Source organism: Symsagittifera roscoffensis, chromosome 2, assembly GCF_963678635.1.
Source record: "Symsagittifera roscoffensis chromosome 2, txSymRosc1.1, whole genome shotgun sequence".
NCBI lineage: Eukaryota > Metazoa > Xenacoelomorpha > Acoela > Convolutidae > Symsagittifera > Symsagittifera roscoffensis.
In genome coordinates, this window is record NC_087063.1 from 27,296,280 (window position 1) to 27,323,967 (window position 27,688).

The following is a 27,688-nucleotide window of genomic DNA, read 5'->3' on the forward strand; positions in this document are numbered from 1 at the left end:
AAAAGGACATTATCGCTTTGTATAGGTCGAAATCGGATACGAAAAAAACTATCCAACTTTTCTGGATTTGGAGCTGCAAATTTGGCTCGCTGAGGGTGCTTAGACAATAATTTTTGATAGTTATCAGTTGAAAAAGGAGAAATTTTGTCATCCGAAGCAGCAAGCCTCATTCCTCCCTTTACATTTCCTTCATCGAGCTTACTACTTATTAACTTTTTTCTCTGCTCGAGGTCACTCAGAGGCGGGCTTGAATTTTGGGGATGGGGTTTGGGAGTGACACGTCATTTGCTCGAATTTTTTTATTTATCAAAGAGCTCATGCTTGTAGTCTGTTTGCGTCCACTTTTTTTCAGTTGCTCCAAAAAAAACAAGAACGACGTTAAAAAAATTGGCCATTTTGTAACATCTTCTACATTGTAGACGATGTCATTTATTTTGTCCGACAGACTTTCCGCCAAGGTAACACGCGAGTCTTTTGGTACTCTCTTGAGTACTCGGACATTTGAGATGGCTGTATTAACATAATTGTCTTGCACTAAATCATTACCTATTGTTGCTGTATTAACAGATTTCAAATCAACGCATAAAGGACACTGAAACCATTGGGTTTTCTTAGAGTCGCTTAGAGAAATATTTACACAACTGATATGATACCAACTAGAACAACAATCACATCTAATCCAATTTATCAGTCCTGAAGGTTTTAAGAAGTCTTTGCTTGTACACTCTTTGTTGCTTTTCCTCATCTTGACGCAGCATAAAGGTAAAAAAAGGATTTTGAATGGAATTTAGGGGACTGAACTAACCAATGATAAGCGGTTAGTGGGAATTTTACAAATCATCAAATAAAAAAAAAAAAAGACAATTTAATTAATATAAATTTTAAAATCGAATTATAAAAATCAAAAACAAGGAACAATCTTACCCGAGCTCAGCAGGTCCAGCGGCGCACCACCAGACTCCTCAAGCCAGTTCCAGTTTCCCACCTCCCCACAGAAAGCCACTTGACAGACCTGTCTCCAAAATCCCTCAGAGGGCGCCCCACAAACAGGCACAAACATCAAACATAACAAATCTATTTAATAAATTATCACAAAAATTAGGCTAAAAGCAGTATAGCAACCGAAAAAAAGGTGAAAACTCAGAAATTTGTGACAAAATGTTTAAAATTGTTACATAATAGTTGTTACATAATTTCAGTAATTTTTGATTGGTTGATTTTTTTTTTAATTTTGATATAATGATGCGTATGACAATTTTTATAATCTTTGATCATTTTGTACAGATAGTTTAGATTTTTTAAAACCTGGAGATGCACAAAAATGTGCGAAAACGTTTGTTTGAATTTACAATTTTAACGCATTCTCAAACTTCTAAATATGACCGACTGGCACACACCTTGACCTGCTAGTCTGATTGCGTTAGTTCTAAATGCTATGAGAAAAGTTCATTTTAAACTTATTGTTTCAAGAATCTCCCGGCAGCCAAAGGTGGCTTGGGCGTTTCTTCCGCTCGTCTACTCGCTTTACCCGCTTTCTTAGCCTCAACAGTAGGAGCGAAAGATGCCTTGAGCGAAATCTTTGGTTTGGAGCATGTGGATGGAACCTATGATGATGCGCTTAAACGGTGGTTTGACCTTGGAAAAATTGAAATGGCTCCGGAAAATGAAATCCAAAAAAATTGGACGGAGCCAATTTTTGACAGCGAAATTGCAGACTTGATTTTACGACTCGAACCAACGGACGTGAAAAGGTTCAACGCGTTCCAAGATAGATTTGGATCCCAATGGTTGAACGTCATCCCCTGCAAAAATTTAAGGTTAAAACTGTCGAACCAACAACTCAGAATTGCGATAGGACTTCGATTAGGATCAAAAATATGCGAACGGCATAAATGCGTGTGCGGAAAAGACGTTACCGAGGATGGTTGGCATGGTCTTTCTTGCCTCAAAAGTGCAGGGAGATTCTCTAGGCATTCAAACCTGAATGCCCTTATAAAGCAGAGTCTATCATCTACTCACATTCCGTCTGTTTTAGAACCACGACACCTCTACAGGACCGATCAGAAGCGACCAGACGGTTTGACGCTCGTTCCATGGGCTGATGGTAAGCAGCTCTTGTGGGATGTAACGGTAGTAGACTCCTTAGCCCCTTGTAGGATTAATGCCGGGTCTGTTTGTAACCCTGGTACGGCTGCCGCTGAAGCGGAAGAGCGAAAAATTGACAAATATAAAGATCTTGTAAATGATGGATATCTTTTTCAACCGCTAGCTTTTGAAATTCAGGGCGCGGCCGGCCCCAGCAAAGAAGTTTTTTTGAGCAAGCTTTGTAAGAACCTAAGCATATGCACTGAGGAACCCAGAGCAGGCAGCTTTTTAAAACAGAGAATCTCCCTGGCAATACAGATTGCGAACGCCGCTTGCGTACTCGGAACAATAAATGACAAAATAACTTTCGACGAAATTTTTTACTTGTAACACTTGTATATTATATTATCTCGTGTCGAGTTGCGTGTTCTTATTGAAGAAGCGTAACCCGTATCGATTTTAAATGAAAAGGACTTAAACACTTGACATCTTCTTTTATCATTATCACTTCCATATCTAGAAAATTCCAAGGATTTTGACTGGAATACATGATGAAGGGACTCATGACTGTAACCTCGGTTACTATGATACTTTTGACCTTCTGATTACCGAAAAAAAAAAAAAAAAAAAAGAGAATTATAGGTTTTTAAATGAGTTCGCTGAAAGCAAGTGTGCTGCCCAAACTTGTTACATCGCCCACTGAATGGGATCTGGATGATGATGTTGAAAATGAGATTTCACGTCTAGCGGAGACTACCTCTTCTCCGATAAAAGCTATCAATGGTCAGCGCTGTGAAGGTGACGAGAACTCTGATGAAGATCAGTTCCTAAACTCGGTTGATCTTTTTGTGAAAGAAGATATGAATACTTCGTTGAATAGCAACAATGATTCTATTGTCGAATCTGGAGCTTCGAAGTCTTCCAACACTGCTGAAGGAGTCACCGAGAGGTCAGCAATTGAGGAGGCTCTTTGTGCTATTGAAGAGCGTGAGAAAAGCCAGGATCCCATTTGTGAGTCTTCTGAGGACTCAGAGATAGATGTTGATGCGAAGTCTTGGAGGAGAAAGCCAAACAGCGAGTTAGTGAATGGCTGAATTGATTGAAAAAAAACTTGATGATGAGTGATTGATTTGATGAGTGATCATTGAGCTCCACTTTAAATGGTCCAGCGTTGATTTCTAATGGGCATAAACTTGATCCTACCACTCATAATTTCAAAGTAATCACAAGATGAATTAAATTACAATTGGTTTCAATCAGATAGAAGACTCGGAAATGCCGGATGAGAGGACTATGATTCATTTCAAAAATTCCGAAAATAGAAGTTTAGAAACATGTTTATTTTCAAATTAATTTCTAAATTTTGAATTGTGGTTTCGAGGAAATCTGGGATGGCCCTGAAAGATGCCAAGTTTATCTGGTCTTCCACTGTGGTGAAGGACAAATCACTTAAAGGGCCTGTGAGTCAAACTAGCTGGTCACCGAAGAAACCAAAGAAAGTCGACCAAGCAAATCGAATACTCGGTGAGTAGTTAAGTTTTTTTATTTTTTTTTCGCGAGCCTTTTCAAATATTTTTTCAAAAATCCGAATCATGACTGAAGGAGCTGTAATATGAAACTACGCTTGACCACTGGTAGCTTTCTTTTCATTTGAACTAGTAGAAATCGGGTAGAAGAAAAACCCACCTTACGCTATTAGTAGTATTATCACGGACACCGTTAACCCAGGAGGTTAGCTCTTTTCCTCAAGCGAATTGAATTTTTTCAAAAAAAATTACGTTTGCGAGTAACAAGCGTTATCAAATCGGAATATAGACTTTTTCGGGCTAAACAACTTGCTCTACAGAATCTCTTAGTTCATAATTAATTCAAATTTTTTAGCGTCTCCGGCACACTCATCCTAAAGGTATCGAATACGCTTAGGACGGCAAAGGTTAAGAGTTCGAGCCTGACGAGGACCGTTTTTTTTTTCAAACGGGGAAATATTAGTTTAAAAAAAAATGTCGGCTTATTGTTTGTCTGATTATGTTCTGTCGGCTTAGTTGCAGTCTCTTAGAATTTTTTGCTGTGTACAGTTTTTATTGTAGTTGCTTTTTTGTTTTCATTTACTCCTGCAATTTGTAATTCTGCTAGCCTTGATTCGTATTTCCTTTAATTTTTTTTGTATAAAACAATTTTCGGCCTAAATGATTTCGGCTTATATTTTATCGGCTTACTAACCTAATTTTGGGTCGTTCGAGGGAACCATAATTTGTATAGTTTCCTCCGGATTGCAGAAAATGTTAAAAATCTCAGAATAGAATTAATAGTTCAAAGTTGGAGCTATAACTTGATAAGCTGTTTTCTCCTCTCATGAAGTCTTTTGGTGAATTTTGGTTCATTCTCTTTTTTTCTCAATTCAATTTCCAACGATAAAAAACGCAGTATGCTCTTCATAACGCAAAAAAGTGACCAAGTTTTAGTTTCGACAGTAGATTGTAGTTATAAAATAACTTCAGTTCGAATTTATGATTTCGAAATTGGATTTGAATGTTGAGATTTTGCAGCTCAAAGTTTACCTATTGATCAAGTTTTCTTAAATTGGGTTCAAATATCAAAAAAGGGCCAATCATAAATTCTTCTTGAAATTCAAAGACCGTTCAGGGCATATTTTTTTCTTTAAAGTTCGAAAGCTTTCAAAAACAAATTAGTATTTTTTTGTTTTCCTGCATGCGTTTATTACTCTTTTCCAACTGTTGTTGGGCTGATAAATTTTTGGTGCATGTAATTCATTTCATGCATTTTTGTTCAATTTATTTTTAAAAAAAATGTTTTTTGTTTGTAAAAGTTGGTTCTTTGTTTTTGGTTGAGTTGCTACTATATTGATTAGAGGCCAAAAAAGGGGGTCTAGGACAACAAGCCGACGGGAATTCACGCCGAAGGGACTTGAAGCCGAAATTATAACTTTATAAGCACCTCAAAACGCTATTTTATCATCTGTAAAACGTTGCTTTTCAAAATTTTTGGCAAGTTTATTCAATAATAAGCGTTATTCATGACAATGCCCCACTTGTGATCGGCATCCGTTAAAAATATCAGCCTGTTTTTGAAATGCATAAATTATAAACATGAAAAATGACTTCAACCATGTTTTACTTTCCAACTTTCCGAAACATCATTTGGATGCTTAAATTATATGCAAACGCCAATAAGTAGTGAAGAAAGATCATAAAATTCAGAAATTCTTCAAAAAATGTTTTCAAATTATTCCTATTTCACGACTATTTCAAGGACTGTTTTCAAACTATTCCTATTTCAAGGAACTATTCGGCTTGAAGTCCCTTATTTTACAATTCGGCTTGAAGTCCCGTCGGCTGGATGTCCGGCACCACCAAAAAAAGTTCCAATTGACAGTCTGGGTTAAATCAAAAAGTTTATCTGTTATCAAAAAGCAAGTTACGATCAAGTGGATGAAATTAAGTTCGGTGATGAAAAAAATTGGTTGTACTAGCTCTTATGGTTACCCATGCGTGCAAACGGGTACTAGTTTTTTTTACTTAAAATAAGAATTGTTGAAGTTAATTATGCTGCGCTTGTAGGTGCTGCATGGGTGGCACATATGTTATTTTCATTTCCCCGGTGAGCAAAATCTGCGATATATTTTTGGTAAATTCCCGGCTTGTTGGATGTCGTCTTTAATTATATCGGCTTGTATTTTCCCTTTTAATTTCGGGTTTTTTGGGATTGATTAAAATTCTACGTGGGTTTCGAAATTTAAAAATCAACGTTTTGTCATTTCATACCAACCCTATTTTTATAAGAAATGATGAACGCAGTTTAAACTCTTATATAAGTGCTGATGTTTTTTTCGTTTTTTTTTTTTCAGGAAAAGTCCTTAAATTTGTTCAGGCGCAAATTAACTTTTTCGCGGTTTGACTTACAATTTCTTTTTAAATTTAGTTCATTGCCATTTCTAAAAGGAGGGCAAGCTCTACGATTGATCAGCACAAGTGTAAAGGTGAAATAAATGTGATCGACTTCTAGTTCCGAAAGTCGAATTTATTTTCAGATTTCCCAGCGGAATAAAAAGTTGCCTATTGATCCAGTTTTCTCAAATTGGGCTGATTAATCAGAAAAGTTTTAAACATTAATTGTTCAAGAAATTCAAAGAGCTTTAAGGGCATCTTTTTTTCTTTAATGTTCGAAATTTGAGGTTTTTTGAAAAAAAAAACAAGTTACTTGCGTTGATTGACTTTTTTACAGCTGCCTGTTGGCTATGTTTGTAATTTATGGTCGGGATCAGGAGTTTTACTTGCGATGATATCATTTTAGGGTGTAGTTTTTGATGCAGGTAATTTAATTCAAGTGTTAATAATCAAATTTATTATCAAATTTCAATTTGTTTCTGAGGGTGGAAAATTTAAGTCATTTTTAGCTCAGGAATCGATCTTTTTTCTTGTTTAAATGTCCTTTGTCCTTGAAAGGTTAGGTTTTGTCTGGGCTCTTGTCGTGTCTTGGCAGTCGAGTCTATTTCAACTGAATTGGAGGCAATGACAATCAGTCTCTCTCTTTATAACAAAGTAAAGTACAATTTGACAGTTGTCTACAAAGCATCAACTGAAAATTTTGGTTGTTTTTTTTCGCAAATTGAAGATTGATTGGAAATCTATAATCGTTTACAAGGGAAATCTTCAATTTGCGGAGACTTTAATATTGACATTTTAAAACCCAGAAAATTGAATATACGAACCTGATAAGATTATTTTTTGTTAGTATCAATTCCTAAAACCTTTACAATAGAGTCCTGTATAGATCACTGCTTACTTGTATTTAACATTCCACCATGAGTGATCATTATGAATTAATTTCATGGGGAATCAAAAATGAGCTAAAGAGAATGACTCATTTTTTTTTGCAAAATTTGGGTTCTTGGTTAATCATGAAATACAGCATATGCACAAAAACGCAAATGAAAAATTGTTATTTTTTGAAATTTCAATAAATAATTTAATTGCCTTAAGAAAACCACGAAAAAAAAACAAATCATTGGTTTGATAAAATGTTTAAAAATCATATCAAAATGCGGGATAGAAAAGAAAATTGATGCGTTGGGTTGAGTTTGGGTCGTTTATAGATCATGAAAAGTATAAATAGTCTAGAAACAAAACAAAATTATTTGCGAAAATACAAAAAGAGGTTTTTTTCGAGGTATTTATTAAGTTTTGTAAGGATGAACAGTTAACAAGAGTGTAGTTTTTCTCTAACATGGAAACAATTTTGTTCACCAGAACTTTCATATGGAGGAAAAGGCAAAAAACTAGTGTGTTTAATTTTCCTCCTTATGAAACTTCTTGAGAACAATTTTGTTGATCAATTTTTGTCCAATGTTAGAAAAAAAACAATAAAGAGTTTCCACTCACATGCACTTTTCTCTTGTTAACTGTTAATACTTACAGATTGTTTTAATAAATGTACAAGAAGATGCGCTTTCATCAAAAAGAATTCAAGTAAAAATGTTCGTGGCCATGATGGCATTAGTAACAATTTTCTTCAGAAATTACGGCCCGTAATATTTCAGCCTCTGAATATTTCAGCCTCTTGTTTAGGTGAAGGCGTTTTACGGATGGATAGTCTTAATCTGGCGAAGTTCATGAGTTTTTATAAATGTGGTGAACTTTCTGATCCCAACAATTATAGACCCATAAGCCTACTGAGCTGTTTCAAAAATTTTTATACAAACAACTAATGACGTTCATTAAAAATATATAACATTTCAAAAGGGTGCAATTTAGGTTCCAACCAAAAGAATCATATGTTTATGCTTTGATTCGTTTCAGTGTTTATGAGAGTTTCTAAAAATAAAATGTATTTTGGAAACGCCTGTTTCATTGACCATAAGAAAGCATTTGACAAAATTGATCACAGCTTTCTATTGAGAAGTTACACTGCTAAGGACTTCTCGGAAAAGGTAACAAAATTTTTGAAAGTTTTTTCAGTAATCGAAATCAAAGTGTTGAGCATGGCAATGAAATTTCATATGTTAAACTAGTCCGACTTGGTATGCCCTAAGGCTCTGTGCTGGGGCCATTACTTTTCCTTTTATATATCAACGATATACCTGATGTGTGCAATAATTCGAAAATTGTTCTTTTTTGCCAATGAGACCACCACCAAATAATGCTTGTCGTAATAGTAATATTGAGCTCTAGAAAAACATTGAAAATTTCCCTAATTGGTGACAAAGAGGGTATTCACAATTTGCCGTTTTGAAAATTTCTCACCCCATTATATTTAATCTTCTCTTCATTAACCTTTTTCAGGGTTACCACTTGATGAGCTGAAATGCTTTTTGATAACCTCTCCAGGCATTTTGTAAGTTTTGCTCACAACTGTTTTCAAAATGTAGCTGGTAAATTTAACAGATGACGCTAAAAATGAATTTTCCGTGGTGTAATATATCTTAGCCAGATTTGAATAAAAATCAGAAAATATTGGGCTTTGTTTTTTTTTCATTATACTGTGCAGGTTACAAATGTTTTACTTGCTCGTCTACTATTGACGAAGATGCTTTGCAGTCAACTTCGGCTAAATAAAATTTCCATTATCTGCTTGCCTAAGTTTTTTGCTGATTTATATTTTTAAAAAGTTTTTTAATTTCTGGGTTTTTCGTTTTTAATTTTTCGTTTCATTTTGCAGCATTGCCTCTGTGCTTATTTTTTAAAATCAGACCGCGAGTGATCTTGTCATCCTTTATTCTAGAGAAATACGTTGCCGGAATTTAAACCATAGCTTTCACTTGACAATGAACGAATGAATGGGGTATGGTCGGAACAAGCAATGAACCATTTCGTCCATTTTCAAGTGAATTAGTTTCTTTTTTTCTCAGGACTGCTTTCAAGCAAATGGGTTTTCAAATGGAACTTTCCAGAGGCTTCATTTTGACATGAAGTCTTAGAGACAAGTTTACAGACAAGAATTTGGTGTTTCAAGTAATTCTTTCTCTGGAAGGGCAGATAAAGTTGATGTCTTCCGAAACAAGTTCCTACTCCAATCAGTTGCAGTGCTACATTTGCAAACAATCAACCTAAAATTTAATCAATGAGACTCTGTGGACATGGTGATTTTAGTTTTAAGTCCAACTTAAGATGGCATAATAATGTGAAAAATTCAACCAATTTTGAAGGCTGTTTGTCTCGGATCCCGCAGTTTCTTTTTTTTCTAATTCAATTTGTAATTTTTTTTCTATACCTATAGCACAAGAACTGAAGTCTTCACTGACTGTCAAACGTAAGGAATGAATCCACGGGTCGCTCTTTTCACTATCTTTCTCTGTTGTTTTTCTAGATCTATTCTGATTTATAATCTATTGCCTCTTCCTTCAAATTAGGGCTTATTGGAGACTGGATGAATCATTTAAAGACAACGCTTGTCAGAATCTTTGGGGGTTAATTAATACTTATCCGTTTTTGACCACTACTATTTTTTTTCAAAACGCGCTTTCATTTTGAAACATGTTAAAGATTTAATTCGAGATAGCTGACCGGCTATATGGTGTGAAATTAGCTCAAAACCCTACACCTAAAACTCGTTTGATTTTTACGCAAAACCTTCCTTCCTTGTTATGTTCCACAAAATTATACTGTGTACAATTTTGTGGAATATAACCAGAAAAATTTTGCGCACGAACACAAAAAAAAAGTTTTGTAAGGTTGGGGTTTCGAACTAATTTCACATCTGTTAACTATCTCGACATACATCATTAATATTTCTTCAATAAAAAGGGCATTTTGAGAAAAAATTACTTGGTTGTGGTCGAAGTAGGATAATTATTAATTGACCCAAAGATTTCGACAAGCATTTTGACAATCATTATGAAAAACATCTTGCATTAAAGAAATTGTTTTTGGGGTGCTATCTTTTTATTTACCTGTCTAGAAGTAGACTGTATGTGATTGTTTTAGAAGAGTACGGTTCCAGTCCACAGTCTCAGCAGAGAGTAGAAGCCATGATGAAGGCACAGCAACTGGCACTGAGCGAACACAACAGCGTCTCTGGACATGCAAATCGCGATTGCCAATTGATTGCTAATCAATGTTAGTAACAATAGGGATTTTTTTAATTTTTTTTTGGGGGGGGGGGGGGGGTGGGGTGGGTGGGGGGTATTTTTGTCTATTTTTTCAATAATGCGTGCGGTGAGTTAATTTTTTATTGCTCAATTGATTTTTTAGGCATTGAGCTCGGAAACGAAGTTCGGGCAATCTAAATTAATTTTGAAATCCGCCCCTTCTCTTTAAAAAATCCTATATCCTTCTGTGAACAATAGCAGGGTGGCCATGGTATCAGTGCGGTTAGTGCTACATCAGTGCGAAGCGTGATCCGTCTGTGCCAGCAAATGATTATCAGTGCCAGTTTTTTTCATCGCGCTTTACTGAATCGTTCAAAATCAAAAATTAAGCAGGCTTACACAGTATACGTTTTTTTCAGGTATTATGAGCAGCTTTGAGAATAAATAATTATATAATTATTATAAATAAATTAAAAAAATTGCACCAATGAAGAAAAGTGGAGTAAAAAAAGGCTACTTTTTCAAAAAAAAAGATGTCAGTTCCTGGCATTTATTTTCATCAGTGCCTGCCATTTCTCAGACACTGTGGCCACCCTGAATAGGTTCTCTCAGTTTGCCTAAGTGTCAACGAACGTACTGAAAAGACTTATTAGCCAGCGTTATCAATTCGGAATTTCGACTTTTCGGGTTAACAACTAGTTTCAGTTGAATCAATTGCTAATATGATCTTGTATCATGCTCATGCCTGCTGACATGCTTAAATTCTGGGTGCAATGTTTGTATTAAATTTTTTTTACATATATATTTTTTAAATTGCTTGTCTTATGATAATTTTGAATAGAACGTGAGTTTTTAAGATTCAATTAAAACAACTGGTCGTGGGAAGTGCCCCTACATGATCAAAATTTAGGGACCTCGGACTGAACAAATATTTGATTTTTGACCATTTTTGATCCTTTTTGACCTTTCTCGAAAAGTACCCGCCCAATTCTGAAATATTTGGTTCAACCTTTGGGAAAAAACGCTTTGGGAAAATTCTCTCAATATTTGGATACGACCAAATTTTTTATACAAAAAGTTATGGACCTTGAATAAGTCAAAATTTTTTGATTTTACGACCGTTTTTGAATTTTTTTTGCTTCTCAAAAACTACTCCCAAATCTGATTTTTTTGGTTTCAATCGAAACAACCTGATGTGGAAAGCGTCCATGCATAATCAACTGAGCCCAATTTTTTCTAACACGAAATTAGGGCCCTCGGAATAGACAAAAAAATTTTACCGTTTTTTGAAAGTAATTGATTTTTTTTAATCGAAAACTACCCTCTGCAATCTGAGTTTTTGCGTTCAATTGAAATAACAGGTTGGTGAATGTCTTTGTATAAGCGGCTACACCCAAAGTTTTTCACAATTAAAGCTATGATTCTCGGAACAGTAAAATTTTTTATTCATTGACCTTTTTTGAAATTTTTTGACTTTTCTCGAAAACGAAAACTACCCTGCCAATTCTTAAATTTATTTGGTCAATCGAGAAATTGGGGTTCAGAAGTCTTCTCTGCTAACGCAGCTACTACCTTCTTTTTGCAGAAAAAAAAATGTTTTTGGAAAGTCAAATTTGAACTTTTTACCGTTTTTTAGAAACTTCTTAACTTTTCTTATAAAATACCCCGGGGTTCTATCGAATGAACCGGCTGCCATAATCTTTCCTGTAGAAGCGGCGTCTTTTTAATTTTCAAACGAAAAATGTTATGTCTTCGGGAAAATTTCATTTTCTCATAAATTTTCGCCCGTCTCTTTTATTTTAGTAGAGAAACAACTATGGTCATCACACATTAGTATAACAAAGTAGATTTTATTTTTCAGACTTCCCAGCGGAATAAATGTTTATTTTATTGATACAATGCTTAAGAGTCGCTGAACGTAGTTTAGATTCTTATTTAGGTCGGGATGATTTTTCTTTTAAGGAAAAGTCTTAAAATTTTTTCAGGCTCTAATTTATTTTGTTGCGGTTTGACTTTTGATCTTTTTAATCTTAGCTCATTTTCTTTGTTGAAAGGAAGGCAAAATCCACTATCGAACAGCAAAAATGTGAAGGCCACGAAAAATGTAATCGATTTTTAGTTTCGAAAGTGGATTTTCTTTTTCAGATTTCCCAGCGAAATAAAATTTGTTTGATTGATCCAGTTTTCTTTCATTGGGTTGATTTTTATCAAGAAAGTGCCAATCATAAGTTGTTCTCGAAATAGAAAGAGCTTTAATATCATGCATTTTTTTCGAATTTCGAAAGCTGAAATTTTTTTAAGTTTAGTTGAACTCATTAACTTCTTCCAGCTGTCTGTTGGCTATGTTTTTCTTTGCAATTATAACCGTGGTGGGAACATTCTGTGATGCTTGCACAGCAACCGGCTATCTTAATAAGAATGAGTAATAAGAAGTTCTTTTGATAAGTCTGAAAAACTAAAATCGTCCGACCAATTTTCCTCGACGATGAAGAGCTTTTCTGAAATCACGACAGAATATTTATTAAACTACAAACATTGCCCTACAAGCTTTCTTTAGTGACTTTAAAATGGCTTGAAACAATAGAACCAGACACATAGCTTCTTCTAAAAAAAATAGACAAGTTCGAGTTCTGTGCAGAGATCATCTTTTCGAAAGTGGAATTTAATTAAATTTGCCAGAGCAAGTGTCTTGCAATCGGGAACTAGGCTTTTTTCCCGTTAACAAATTTCCTTACAAATTTTGCTTTTTAAACTTGCTTTATTATTGAAGCTTAACAATTTCCATGAGCTTTCCTACGTGGTCTAGAGGTTACGCCGTCGCCTTTGCACCCGAAGTTCGGGCGTTTGAGACCCGGCCGGACCATGGTTTTTTTCAGTCTGTATGCAATTGAAGTTTTTCCGGTAAAAATTGAATTGTCGGACTTTCGTATAAGTTTTGTCGGCTTAGTTACCACGTCACGGATTTTGCTTATGCTGCAAGCAACCCTCATTGTCATTGCAAGTTTTATTCAATGTATTCTCAGGGGGAACTTTGAATTTTTTTAAATACTTTAAAATCTTTTAACTAAAATAAGTTTTTTGGCTCAACTGGTGTCTGCTTAAAGATTGTGGGCTTCGCTGCCACATCACGGATTTTTCTTGTGCTGCAAGCAATTTTCATTGTACTTGCAAGTGCAAGTCTTGTTCATTGTAGTTTCAAGGATTCATTGTATTGCGTTGTATCGCATGTATTTGCATTTTTTCTCGTTTGTTGTATCGCATGTGATGCGAAGCTCCGCTTCACCTCTGTGTTAACATCTTAAGTTTTGAAATAAAAAGACCAGGGGCTGGCTTAGGTTGGGAAAAGGTAGGCGAGCCACCTCAGGGATTCGATCCTCTGAACGTCCAAAGCCCTCTTTTAGAACTATTTCACCTTTTACCAAGATATTTCTAATAGAGCCTTCGGAGAGAATAAACAAAATTTGGAAAGTGCGCATCATTTTACATTGATATTAGTGTTATACACTCTTTTGTCATTTCTCTTAGCTGCTCCTAGGCGTAATGTGCGACGAGTGCCTATATACGCGTGTTGGGAGGAAACTGATGGTGTGTGTTTCACATTCTGTTCTAAATTTCTATACTCTTTCCTCTCAAATTGCTATCTGGTACAGAAAAGTTAATAGAATTGCCCGTAATCACAGTATCAGTTTAAAAGTTGAAGCTGTCGTTGTTCGAGCAAGGTAGGTCAAATTGAGTAAAAATCAGCAGATGAACGGCCTTCAGATTTTCTGATGATTTTATATTCGCGAGTAAATTGTAATTTCATTTGAACTTAGATCAGCGATTAAATAATAGTCTGAGAGCCCTGATAAACTGTGAAAATTGGAGAAAAATTATACTTATTAAGCTAACCTCCTGAAATTGTTTGAGCTTTGGCTTCATTGAGATCATTTGATCTCTTGAAATGTCATTCCTTTCTTCATTCAATTTTTAATACCTTTTGGATTGCAAAAGATGACAGCTCAACTGATTTTTCTAGGTCTTTCTCCACTCGAAAAGGAGCGGCAGAATCCTGCATATTTAAACGAATCTGAGCAATTCAGAGAACAGAACCAGCATAACATTAGGAGAAATGATAGCAGTTGCGCTTCAAGAAGCGCAAGTTGTCAATCTGCTTACGCTCAAAATCAAGCACAATCGCCGTGCTGCAAAATGAACAAAAATGAACCGCGCAACTCTTTTGGACGAGAGTTTTCGAGAAACGACAGAAGTGCTTTAGCGAGTGTAAGTCAATTTTCTCTGATACTTTTTACTTGATGTTTATGTTGAAAAGCCTTTCTAAAGAAGGTTCGGTACGTAAGGCGCATCGGTAGTAAGTAAATTTACTGAAGCCGATTTTAACCCTAGATCACAAACTCAAAAATCTCTGACTTAACTTAGACCCTTTCTTATATACTCCGCCGTTTAAACAGCGTTCAATAGCCTTGCCAAGCCTGTTGTATTCACTCTCAACTCTGTGAGGTGTTTCACTCGGTCAAATTTAGTTGGGAGTCTGATTATTGGCGTCTTGCCTAAAATTCAATGGTCTAGTTGATAGATAATTGGAAATTGTTTCAGTTCTCTACCCAGCCTTTGCCACCTGATTCTGGCTACTCTTTTAACGACAATAGAGGTAATTCTAGCTCGAGAAGTTACGACTTCATGCGGGCACCATTGAACAATCGAGAGATGCGCAATACTTTGTCTCAAATGTCGAGAGATTATGTTATCAGATCGCGGTATGGATATGATGATGCGTCTTCTGTGCCATTTATGGGAGGAAGTCGGGTCAAGCGAGAGCCAGAAAGTCTGGAGGAACGGTCGAATAGTCAATTAAGATATCTGCACGAAATGAAAGAAGCAACTATTAGGCAACAAAGGGCGAATTCTGTGTGTTCAGGGGGCCAAGATGAAAGCATGCAAAGTAGAATGAGTTATCTGAGTGCCTTTTCGGAGTCTGTGAGCGGAGAGACTTCCCGATCTGTTCCTGAAGATGAAGGAAGAGACATTTTGGCGGGATTCACCTGCTTGGTGGAAAACTTGCCCAGGGCTCAAAGTACACTTGTAAGGAGTTTTAGAATGCCTTTCGTGTCAATTTATTGGTTAGAAACCGAATTAGACAAATTGAAAACTATCGAGCGAATGTGATTGAAAATTCAGGATCGGATTTTAAACTTTCTATTGGAAAGTTTATCATAGTGGTTACTATTTTTTCCCCGAGCAACTTGTCTTGCTGAAACAGTTTTATGCGTCTTTTATTAAGAGCCAATGAACGTAGTTCAGACTCTTATATAGTTGCTGATGATTTTTTCCCCGTTTTTTAGGAAAATTCGTAAAATTTGTTCAGGCTAAAATTTACTTTTTCAGGGTTCACTGCCTTTCGTGTGATTTATTTGATAGAAACTGAGTTAAACAAATAAAAAACTATCGAGCGAATGTGATTGAAAGTTCAGGATCGGTTTTTAAACTTGCTATTGGAAAGTTAATCAAAGTGGTTACTATTTTTTCCTCGAGCAACTTGTCTCGCTGAAACAGTTTTCATGTGTTGTTATTAGGAGCTAATGAACGTTGATTCTTTTTCCTTTTTTTTTTCAGGAAAAGTGGTAAAGTTTGTTCAGGCTCAAATTTACTTTTTTAACAGTTTGACTTATCGTTTTTTTTTCAAGTTCAGTTAATTTCCTCCGTTGAAAGGAAGGCAACCTCCACTATCAAACATCAAATGTGTAAAAGTCACAAAAAACGTGATTGACTTCATGTTTCGAAAAAGGAATTTAATTTTCAGACCTCCCGGCGGAATAAAAAATTATCTATTGATCCAGTTTTTTTCATATTTGGTTTATTTAATCAAACAAATATCAATCTTAAACTGTTCTAGAAATTCAAAGAGCTTGAAGGACAGCTATTTTTTCTTTAAAACTCGTAAGTTGAGATTTTTTCCAAAAAAATTTAGTTATTTTTCCGTTCATTGAGTCTTTTCCAATTGTCTGTTTGCTATGTTCTTCAATATTTTTACCTCTCTTATTGTTCTGACCATTGTCTTCGGGTGTTTTTTTCTTGTATTTACATAAAATCAGCAGAAGAGATCGAGTGTTATATCATATCGGAGCCCGTAAAGTCTTAATTCGAACGACCTTAATAATTTCTTAAAAGTTTTCTTTCAGTGTCGAGAAAAGCCTATTTGAATTTTTACTTCGTCCAATTTCTAAGAAAAAGAGTATCGAGAAGGCTTGTTATAGAAGGATAAGCAATGAAAGTTTTTTTTTGATCCCTAAGATCATAGTTTTTGTTCCATTGAAATTGAAGGTTCTTAGCGCCATCTTGTAATTAAAATATATAATGTTTTGTTTTTTCAATCATTTTTCGACTTATGTTCTAATCGTTTTGTCGATTATGTTTATTTACGATGCAACGAATATGCCGGAAATGTTTTGTTTTTCTAATAATTTTTCGAATTATGTTCTAATCGTTTTGTCGATTGTTTATTTACGATGCAACGAATATGCCGGAAATCTGGGCTTTCTTTCTCACCACGCTCAAAAATTACACTCATTTGAATATGGTCGGAATAATCTGTGCTATTTGCACAGCAACCGGCTATTGGTGTTCCATGTATTCCAATTGCCAGCTGGCGGCGGGTTGCTTTTTCATGATATTTTTTGTGATTTTTTCCTGCTTAAATGGCGTTTGCTTAGAGGCTAATGTTAGTAATTGTTTATGAAATTCAAAGAGCTGTAAGGGCATACGTTTTTTCTTAACATGCAAAAGTTTTTTCAAAAAACAAGTCAGTTTTTTTTTCTGTTTCCTTGGGTTCATTATTCTTTTCCAACTCTCAGTTGGCTTTGTGCTACGGATTGTGTGAACCATGCTCAGAACTCGATATTGCTGACGATTAGTGTGCAAGCAGCACAGAAAGTTCCGACCAAATTTTTTAAGAAAATAAAAAAACGTTCAAATTCGTGCCGCTAAAAAAATTGCGCTAAAAAACTCCAAAAACTACCTTTACTTGGAAAAAAACTAAGTGTTCGCCTCTAAAATTAAGCTTAAATAAGCTATTGTAAGCGTACCCGGTCACCTTGTTAACTCGAAATTAGACCAAAAAATTAAAAATTTCAAACAGGTTCATCTCGACACTGAAAATTTTCGTTATGTGTTTTAAATCACGACTGAAAGGGATTTACTATGATACAACACTCAACCGAGTCCGATCATTATTTGTGGTACCCGATTTTATTTGTGATACTGTGTACAATTTTGTGGAATATAACCAGAAAAATTTTGCGCACGAACACAAAAAAAAAGTTTTGTAAGGTTGGGGTTTCGAACTAATTTCACATCTGTTAACTATCTCGACATACATCATTAATATTTCTTCAATAAAAAGGGCATTTTGAGAAAAAGGGTTTCGAACTAATTTCACATCTGTTAACTATCTCGACATAAATCATTAATATTTCTTCAATAAAAAGGGCATTTTGAGAAAAAATTACTTGGTTGTGGTCGAAGTAGGATAATTATTAATTGACCCAAAGATTTCGACAAGCATTTTGACAATCATTATGAAAAACTTGCATTAAAGAAATTGTTTTTGGGGTGCTATCTTTTTATTTACCTGTCTAGAAGTAGACTGTATGTGATTGTTTTAGAAGAGTACGGTTCCAGTCCACAGTCTCAGCAGAGAGTAGAAGCCATGATGAAGGCACAGCAACTGGCACTGAGCGAACACAACAGCGTCTCTGGACATGCAAATCGCGATTGCCAATTGATTGCTAATCAATGTTAGTAACAATAGGGATTTTTTTTTGGGGGGGGGGGGGGATTTTTGTCTATTTTTCAAAAATGCGTGCGGTGAGTTAATTTTTTTATTGCTCAATTGATTTTTTAGGCATTGAGCTCGGAAACGAAGTTCGGGCAATCTAAATTAATTTTGAAATCCGCCCCTTCTCTTTAAAAAATCCTATATCCTTCTGTGAACAATAGCAGGGTGGCCATGGTATCAGTGCGGTTAGTGCTACATCAGTGCGAAGCGTGATCTGTCTGTGCCAGCAAATGAATATCAGTGCCAGTTTTTTTCATCGCGCTTTACTGAATCGTTCAAAATCAAAAATTAAGCAGGCTTACACAGTATACGTTTTTTTCAGGTATTATGAGCAGCTTTGAGAATAAATAATTAGTGGGATCAAAAAAAATTGGACCAATGAAGAAAAGTGGAGTAAAAAAAGGCTACTTTTTCAAAAAAAGATGTCAGTTCCTGGCATTTATTTTCATCAGTGCCTGCCATTTCTCAGACACTGTGGCCACCCTGAATAGGTTCTCTCAGTTTGCCTAAGTGTCAACGAATGTACTGAAAAGACTTATTAGCCAGCGTTATCAATTCGGAATTTAGACTTTTCGGGTTAACAACTAGTTTAACGAAATCAGTTGAATCAATTGCTAATATGATCTTGTATCATGCTCATGCCTGCTGACATGCTTAAATTCTGGGTGCAATGTTTGTATTAAATTTTTTTTACATATATATTTTTAAATTGCTTGTCTTATGATAATTTCGAATAGAACGTGAGTTTTTAAGATTCAATTAAAAGAACTGGTCGTGGGAAGTGCCCCTACATGATCAAAATTTAGGGACCTCGGACTGAACAAATATTTGATTTTTGACCATTTTTGATCCTTTTTGACCTTTCTCGAAAAGTACCCGCCCAATTCTGAAATATTTGGTTCAACCTTAAAAACGCTTTGGGAAAATTCTCTCAATATTTGGATACGACCAAATTTTTTATACAAAAAGTTATGGACCTTGGATAAGTCAAAATTTTTTGATTTTACGACCGTTTTTGAATTTTTTTTGCTTCTCAAAAACTACTCCCAAATCTGATTTTTTTTGGTTTCAATCGAAACAACCTGATGTGGAAAGCGTCCATGCATAATCAACTGAGCCCAATTTTTTCTAACACGAAATTAGGGCCCTCGGAATAGACAAAAAATTTTTTTACCGTTTTTTAAAAGTAATTGACTTTTTTATCGAAAACTACCCTCTGCAATCTGAGTTTTTGCGTTCAATTGAAATAACAGGTTGTGTGAATGTCTTTGTATAAGCGGCTACGCCCAAAGTTTTTCACAATTAAGGCTATGATTCTCGGAATTTTTTGGAAATTTTTTGACTTTTCTCGAAAACTACCCTGCCAATTCTTAAATTTATTTGGTCAATCGAGAAATTGGGGTTCAGAAGTCTTCTCTGCTAACGCAACTACTACCTTCTTTTTGCAGAAAAAAAAATGTTTTTGGAAAGTCAAATTTGAACTTTTTACCGTTTTTTAGAAACTTCTTAACTTTTCTTATAAAATACCCTGGGGTTCTATCGAATGAACCAGCTGCCATAATCTTTCCTGTAGAAGCGGCGTCTTTTTAATTTTCAAACGAAAAATGTTATGTCTTCGGGAAGATTTCATTTTCTCATAAATTTTCGCCCGTCTCTTTTATTTTAGTAGAGAAACAACTATGGTCATCACACATTAGTATAACAAAGTAGATTTTATTTTTCAGACTTCCCAGCGGAATAAATGTTTATTTTATTGATACAATGCTTAAGAGTCGCTGAACGTAGTTTAGATTCTTATTTAGGTCGGGATTATTTTTCTTTTAAGGAAAAGTCTTAAAATTTTTTCAGGCTCTAATTTATTTTGTTGCGGTTTGACTTTTGATCTTTTTAATCTTAGCTCATTTTCTTTGTTGAAAGGAAGGCAAAATCCACTATCGAACAGCAAAAATGTGAAGGCCACGAAAAATGTAATCGATTTTTAGTTTCGAAAGTGGATTTTCTTTTTCAGATTTCCCAGCGAAATAAAATTTGTTTGATTGATCCAGTTTTCTTTCATTGGGTTGATTTTTATCAAGAAAGTGCCAATCATAAGTTGTTCTCGAAATAGAAAGAGCTTTAATATCATGTATTTTTTTTCGAATTTCGAAAGCTGAAATTTTTTTAAGTTTAGTTGAACTCATTAACTTCTTCCAGCTGTCTGTTGGCTATGTTTTTCTTTGCAATTATAACCGTGGTGGGAACATTCTGTGATGCTTGCACAGCAACCGGCTATCTTAATAAGAATGAGTAATAAGAAGTTCTTTTGATAAGTCTGAAAAACTAAAATCGTCCGACCAATTTTCCTCGACGATGAAGAGCTTTTCTGAAATCACGACAGAATATTAATTAAACTACAAACATTGCCCTACAAGCTTTCTTTAGTGACTTTAAAATGGCTTGAAACGATAGAACCAGACACATAGCTTCTTCTAAAAAAAAAGACAAGTTCGAGTTCTGTGCAGAGATCATCTTTTCGAAAGTGGAATTTAATTAAATTTGCCAGAGCAAGTGTCTTGCAATCGGGAAATAGGCTTTTTTCCCGTTAACAAATTTCCTTACAAATTTTGCTTTTTTAATTTGTTTTATTATTGAAGCTTAACAATTTCCATGAGCTTTCCTACGTGGTCTAGAGGTTACGCCGTCGCCTTTGCACCCGAAGTTCGGGCGTTTGAGACCCGGCCGGACCATGGTTTTTTTCAGTCTGTATGCAATTGAAGTTTTTCCGGTAAAAATTGAATTGTCGGACTTTCGTATAAGTTTTGTCGGCTTAGTTACCACGTCACGGATTTCGCTTATGCTGCAAGCAACCCTCATTGTCATTGCAAGTTTTATTCAATGTATTTTCAGGGGGAACTTTGAAATTTTTTAAATACTTTAAAATCTTTTAACTAAAATAAGTTTTTTGGCTCAACTGGTGTCTGCTTAAAGATTGTGGGCTTCGCTGCCACATCACAGATTTTTCTTGTGCTGCAAGCAATTTTCATTGTACTTGCAAGTGCAAGTCTTGTTCATTGTAGTTTCAAGGATTTATTGTATTGCGTTGTATCGCATGTATTTGCATTTTTTCTCGTTTGTGTTGTATCGCATGTGATGCGAAGCTCCGCTTCACCTCTGTGTTAACATCTTAAGTTTTGAAATAAAAAGACCAGGGGCTGGCTTAGGTTGGGAAAAGGTAGGCGAGCCACCTCAGGGACTCGATCCTCTGAACGTCCAAAGCCCTCTTTTGGAACTATTTCAACTTTTACCAAGATATTTCTAAAAGAGCCTTCGGAGAGAATAAACAAAATTTGGAGAGTGCGCATCATTTTACATTGATATTAGTGTTATACACTCTTTTGTCATTTCTCTTAGCTGCTCCTAGGCGTATTGTGCGCCGAGTGCCTATATACGCGTGTTGGGAGGAAACTGATGGTGTGTGTTTCACATTCTGTTCTAAATTTCTATACTCTTTCCTCTCAAATTGCTATCTGGTACAGAAAAGTTAATAGAATTGCCCGTAATCACAGTATCAGTTTAAAAGTTGAAGCTGTCGTTCGAGCAAGGTAGGTCAAATTGAGTAAAAATCAGCAGATGAACGGCCTTCAGATTTTCTGGTGATTTTATATTCGCGAGTAAATTGTAATTTCATTTGAACTTAGATCAGCGATTAAATAATAGTCTGAGAGCCCTGATAAACTGTGAAAATTGGAGAAAAATTATACTTATTAAGCTAACCTTCTGAAATTGTTTGAGCTTTGGCTTCATTGAGATCATTTGATCTCTTGAAATGTCATTCCTTTCTTCATTCAATTTTTAATACCTTTTGGATTGCAAAAGATGACAGCTCAACTGATTTTTCTAGGTCTTTCTCCACTTGAAAAGGAGCGGCAGAATCCTGCATATTTAAACGAATCTGAGCAATTCAGAGAACAGAACCAGCATAACATTAGGAGAAATGATAGCAGTTGCGCTTCAAGAAGCGCAAGTTGTCAATCTGCTTACGCTCAAAATCAAGCACAATCGCCGTACTGCAAAATGAACGAAAATGAACCGCGCAACTCTTTTGGACGAGAGTTTTCGAGAAACGACAGAAGTGCTTTAGCGAGTGTAAGTCAACTTTCTCTGATACTTTTTACTTGATGTTTATGTTGAAAAGCCTTTCTAAAGAAGGTTCGGTACGTAAGGCGCATCGGTAGTAAGTAAATTTACTGAAGCCGATTTTAACCCTAGATCACAAACTCAAAAATCTCGGACTTAACTTAGACCCTTTCTTATATACTCCGCCGTTTAAACAGCGTTCAATAGCCTTGCCAAGCCTGTTGTATTCACTCTCAACTCTGTGAGGTGTTTCACTCGGTCAAATTTAGTTGGGAGTCTGATTATTGGCGTCTTGCCTAAAATTCAATCGTCTAGTTGATAGATAATTGGAAATTGTTTCAGCTCTCTACCCAGCCTTTGCCACCTGATTCTGGCTACTCTTTTAACGACAATAGAGGTAATTCTAGCTCGAGAAGTTACGACTTCATGCGGGCACCATTGAACAATCGAGAGATGCGCAATACTTTGTCTCAAATGTCGAGAGATGATGTTATCAGATCGCGGTATGGATATGATGATGCGTCTTCTGTGCCATTTATGGGAGGAAGTCGGGTCAAGCGAGAGCCAGAAAGTTTGGAAGAACGGTCGAATAAACAATTAAGATATCTGCACGAAATGAAAGATGCCACTATTAGGCAACAAAGGGCGAATTCTGTGTGTTCAGTGGGCCAAGATGAAAGCATGCAAAGTAGAATGAGCTATCTGAGTGCCTTTTCGGAGTCTGTGAGCGGAGAGACTTCCCGATCTGCTCCTGAAGATGAAGGAAGAGACATTTTGGCGGGATTCACCTGCTTGGTGGAAAACTTGCCCAGGGCTCAAAGTACACTTGTAAGGATTTTAAAAATGCCTTTCGTGTCAATTTATTTGACAGAAACTGAATTAGACAAATTGAAAACAATCGAGCGAATGTGATTGAAATTTCAGGATCGGTTTTTAAACTTGCTATTGGAAAGTTTATCATAGTGGTTACTATTTTTTCCTCGAGCAACTTGTCTTGCTGAAACAGTTTTCATGCGTCTTTTATTAAGAGCCAATGAACGTAGTTCAGACTCGTATATAGTTACTGATGATTTTTTTCGCTTTATTTTCTCAGGAAAAGTAAAATTTGTTCAGGCTAAAATTAACTTTTTCACGGTTCACTGCCTTTCATGTCAATTTATTTGATATTGATAGAAACTGAATTGCAAATTGAAAAACATCGAGCGAATGTGATTGAAAAGGATCGGTTTTTAAACTTGCTATTGGAAAGCTTATCAAAGTGGTTACTATTTTTTCCTCGAGTAACTTGTCTCGCTGAAACAGTTTTCATGTGTCTTTTTTAGGAGCCAATGAACGTAGTTCAGACTATTATATAGATGCTGATGTTTTTTTTTTTCGTTTTTTTTTCAGGAAAAGTAAAATTTGTTCAGGCTCGAGTTTACTTTTCACGGTTTGACTTATCATTTTTTTCAAGTTCAGTTCTTTTTCTCCGTTGAAAGGAAGGCAACCTCCACTATCGAACATCGAAAGTGTAAAATCACGATAAACGTGATCGACTTCTAGTTTCGAAAAGGGAATTTATTTTTCAGACTTCCCAGCGGAATACAAAATTTGACTATTGATCCAATTTTTCAAATTGGGTTTATTTAGTTAAAAAGTTATCAATCGTAAATTGTTTTGGAAATTCAAACAGCTTGAGGGGCATCTATTTTTTCTTTAAAACTCGTAAGTTGGCTTTGTTCTTCAATACTTTTACTTCTCTTATTGTTCCGACCATTGTCTTCGAGTGTTTTTTTTTGTATTTACATAAAATCAGGTACCACAAAAAATCATCGGAAGAGATTGAGTGTTATATCATATCAGAACCCTTAAAGTCTTGATTCGAACGACCTTAAAAGTTTTTAAAAAGATTTATGTGTCTAGAAAAGCCTTTTTGAATTTTTTTACTATGTCAAATTTCTTAGAGAAAGAGTATCGAGAAGGCTTATAGAAGGATAAGCAATGAAAGTTTTATTCAATCCCTAAAATCATAGTTTTTGTTCCATTTAAATGGAAGGTTTTTAGCGCCATCTTGTAATTTAAAAAAAATTGTAATTTTTTGTTTTCCTAACCATTTTACGAAGGAAACTTTTGTCGAATATGTCTATTTACGATACAAAAAATATGCCGAAAATCTGGGCTTTCTTTCTCATCACGCTCAAAAATTCCACTTATTTGAATGTGCTCGGAATAATCTGTGCTATTTGCACAGCAACCGGCTATTCGTGTTCCATGTATTCCAATTCCCAGCTGGCGGATTGCTTTTACATGATTTTTTTTGTGATTTTTTCCTGCTTACAAGGTGTCTGCTTAGAGGCTGATGTAGGTAAATGGCCAGTTAAATTTTGCTGCTGTTTTCAACTTGCTTGTTAAGAGTAATGAACGTATTCTTCAACTTTTGCTGCTGTCTTCAACTTGCTTTTTAAGAGTAATGAACGCAGTCGAAAATTAGCTAATTGATCCAGTTTTTCAAATTGGGTTAATTTAATCTAAAAAGCACCAAACAAACATTTTTCATTAAATTCAAAGAGCTGTAAGGGCATACATTTTTTTGTTTCCTTGGGTTCATTATTATTTTCCATCTCTCATTTGGCTATGTTTTTGGGATTGTGTGAATAATGCTCAGAAGTCGATTTTGCAGATAGCAATAGGTAACACGTATAGCCGGTTACTGTGCAAGCAGCATAGAATGTTCCGACCACAGTCTTTTAAAAAAATACAAAAAAAAATGTTCAAATTTGTGTCGTTTTTTTTTCTGCATGTTGTGATAAAAAGATCTGAAAGAAAAAATAGAATTTAGGCATCTTTGAGAGTCATTGTAAAATAAATCCATTGGAAAACAGTTTTTGATGACAAATGACCTGAAGAAATTTTTTTGAATTTTCAAGTTTTTGATTCCAAAATTTGCGCTTAAACTCCAAAAACTACCTTTCCTTTGCTCTTCCCAAGGAAACAAAAAAATGTATGCCCTTACAGCTCTTTTAACTTCATAAAAAATGTTTGTCAAAACTCATTTTTCACCTCTGAAATTAAGCTTAAATAATCTATTGTAAGCGTACCCGGTCACCTTATTAGCTCGGAATTGGACCAAAAATCAAAAATTTCAAACCGGTTTATCTCGATTCAAATTTTTTTTATATGTTAAATTCACGACTGGAAGGGCTTTAAAATGATATAACACTCAACCCAGTTCGATCATTATTTGTGGTACCTGATTTTGCGTGGAAAACTAAAACACACCCGAATACAAAGTTCCGCTCCATTTTCAATGGTCCGAACAATTTGTATTTTTGTACCAGTATTGATGTAATCAGATTGTGAAACAGACTGGTGTTAAGATTGATTTTTTCCATACGGAAATAGAAAAAGGGATCACAAGGTGATTGTTAAAATCAATTCCGGATCTGGTCAACTATGGACCCCTCTTCCTCCATCTCCCTTGCTATCTAGTAACGAATTTCACCTATAAAGAACTAATTCAACGGTTAAGGATATGTGAATTTTGTTTCTCCAGTGAATCTTCCCTTTTTGCAATATGGGAATAGTTAACAAGATCCAGTATCCCAAATGACCAGTAACATAGTAATAGAACAATATTTATTTTCAACAAAAATGAATACCAAACATGTTTTTTCTAGATCACTTAAATATAAATCAATGATGCATTCATTTAAAATAACTTGGCATCTCATACGCATTATATTTTTGTTCCATACACAGGGTACGGTGGGTTCGATTTTAAATAAATCAAGGATATGATTGGAAAGTTTGAAAAAAGTTGGAACTTTAATTTGCATATTCTTGACTCTTGGTAAGATTTCTGCAGTTGAATTGATTTTCGTCTACTGTGGAGAAAGTTGCTTAAAGTTGAGGGCAATAATGTTTAAGGTATGATAAATATGAAGGGTTACAGTGGCTGAAAAATAGTTTTATAGAGTTAATTTTTTATGATTTAATTCTTCTTCACTTAAATCCCCGCTTGTTTTCAGATTTATTTTGCTTTGAGATGCGAAAGTTGATTCAGCATTATATTTAATTGCTTTTTTCATTGCGATCAATTTTCCAACTGTCTATGGGCTTTTTTTTCTTTTCGGGTATCAATTGTTTCTCTTTTTCTATGAGTTAAGGTTTCTTACTCGAACGGGTTTTGTCTCTACAATTTGAATCAGATTTTCTATCTTTTGAAAAGGCGTAAAAATGAGAAATGGCTTATATGGATGATTTATTCTGGCCATAACTTAAACTTTTCATTATCTAATTGCATGTTTCCCCAAAAATGGTTTGAATCAGTTCTATGCTTGGCATCGCCGAAGCTGTGCTTTTTTGAGACAAATAAATAGTAATTTTCTGCGCAAGATTTTATGCATTATTATTCAACGGAAAGTTTCAGGGCAATGTAACTACAAAATCATCTTTTTGGTTCCCTAGGGTGATTTGAAGAACATGCTTAAAAACTCCGGAGTTGACTACACTGGCTTCCGCTTCCGTCCCCGATTCGGCTCTGCTCTAGTCTCCTTTGGCGACTTCTCAGAAGCGGACAGGTTCCAAAAACTGGCATCTGCTTACGTTATCGGAGGCGAGAGACTGTGCTGCTATGTGCGAAGTCCATGAAAAGGGTTTCTTTTGAAGATTTCAATAAAACACATCTGACTTGAGTGCTCATAAAGCAGTATCAAAATTTCCGAATCTTATTTTTCTAAATAAAAATTTCCAACTCAAAAAGTTAGAAATTCGCTTTAAGAACTTTTTAGATTCCTTTTTTGGTATTGCTTTAACTTGGCATTCGGACTGAAAACTTCAAAATTGAATTTAAACTTCAAAATTGTTGATATGTAATTTCATTGAATGTTGAATGAAAAGAATGTATTGAGGGCAATATATAGCCCGAGGCTGTTATATTGATTTTCTTGATAAAAATAAGATGTAAAATTACCTCTTCGCAGTTGAAATCATCTGTTATTGTGTTTGATTCTCGGGTTATAAAATTATTATTGAAATTATGTTAACTTTGATTTGTTATATTTGTCAAAAAGTTACACTTGCTGAGCATTGTATGACATGATTTTTGTTCTGAAAAGTTAAGAATTGTTTTGAAGGTGAAAGAATTCAATTTTTCCACTTTGATTGCTCGAAGGAACTGCTACTCAACCTAAGTTAGTGACATTCGTTTCTAGGTGTAGAGGTTTTAAGCTGAACCAATAAATCAGACATGATTGGTGAATGAATCGTCTCCAGAAATGATATTGTGAGGCAGTCTAAGTTGGTTTCATAGTTAGTCAATTGTACAGGGCGGATTTTAAAGATATCAAGATTGTGATTTTCATTTTTCCTTTTAAATTAAATCAAGTTCATAATTTATACATTCAACACCGGGAGTGATTTTGAAATACATCACAAAAAGTAGTAAGTTATTAAACAGTAAAAAAGTAGGTCTCAAAGACTTGAGTTTTATAACAGAGCAAACAGAATGGGAAAACATTTTATTCCCGTAAAATCAACACCAACGTCTGTCGTGAGCAAATTATGATTAAAGTGCTATCAGCAATTCAGATTCAACCAACAAAATAAATTAGAAAAAAAATCAAAAACTT

The 27,688-nt window shown here is 35.1% G+C and overlaps 1 protein-coding gene across 1 annotated transcript; it reads left to right on the forward strand.

The window, feature by feature from the left end:
• The first annotated feature begins 1,570 nt into the window (after positions 1-1,570).
• On the forward strand, positions 1,571-26,776 carry LOC134839780 (uncharacterized). Its single transcript, XM_063855402.1, has 9 exons — positions 1,571-3,163; positions 3,467-3,609; positions 10,026-10,157; positions 14,148-14,392; positions 14,726-15,291; positions 17,765-17,922; positions 21,844-22,088; positions 22,422-22,907; positions 26,526-26,776. Exons 1-9 carry the CDS (start codon positions 2,736-2,738, stop codon positions 26,706-26,708), a joined length of 2,586 nt encoding a protein of 861 aa, XP_063711472.1. The 5' UTR covers positions 1,571-2,735; the 3' UTR covers positions 26,709-26,776.
• The last annotated feature ends 912 nt before the right edge of the window (positions 26,777-27,688 follow it).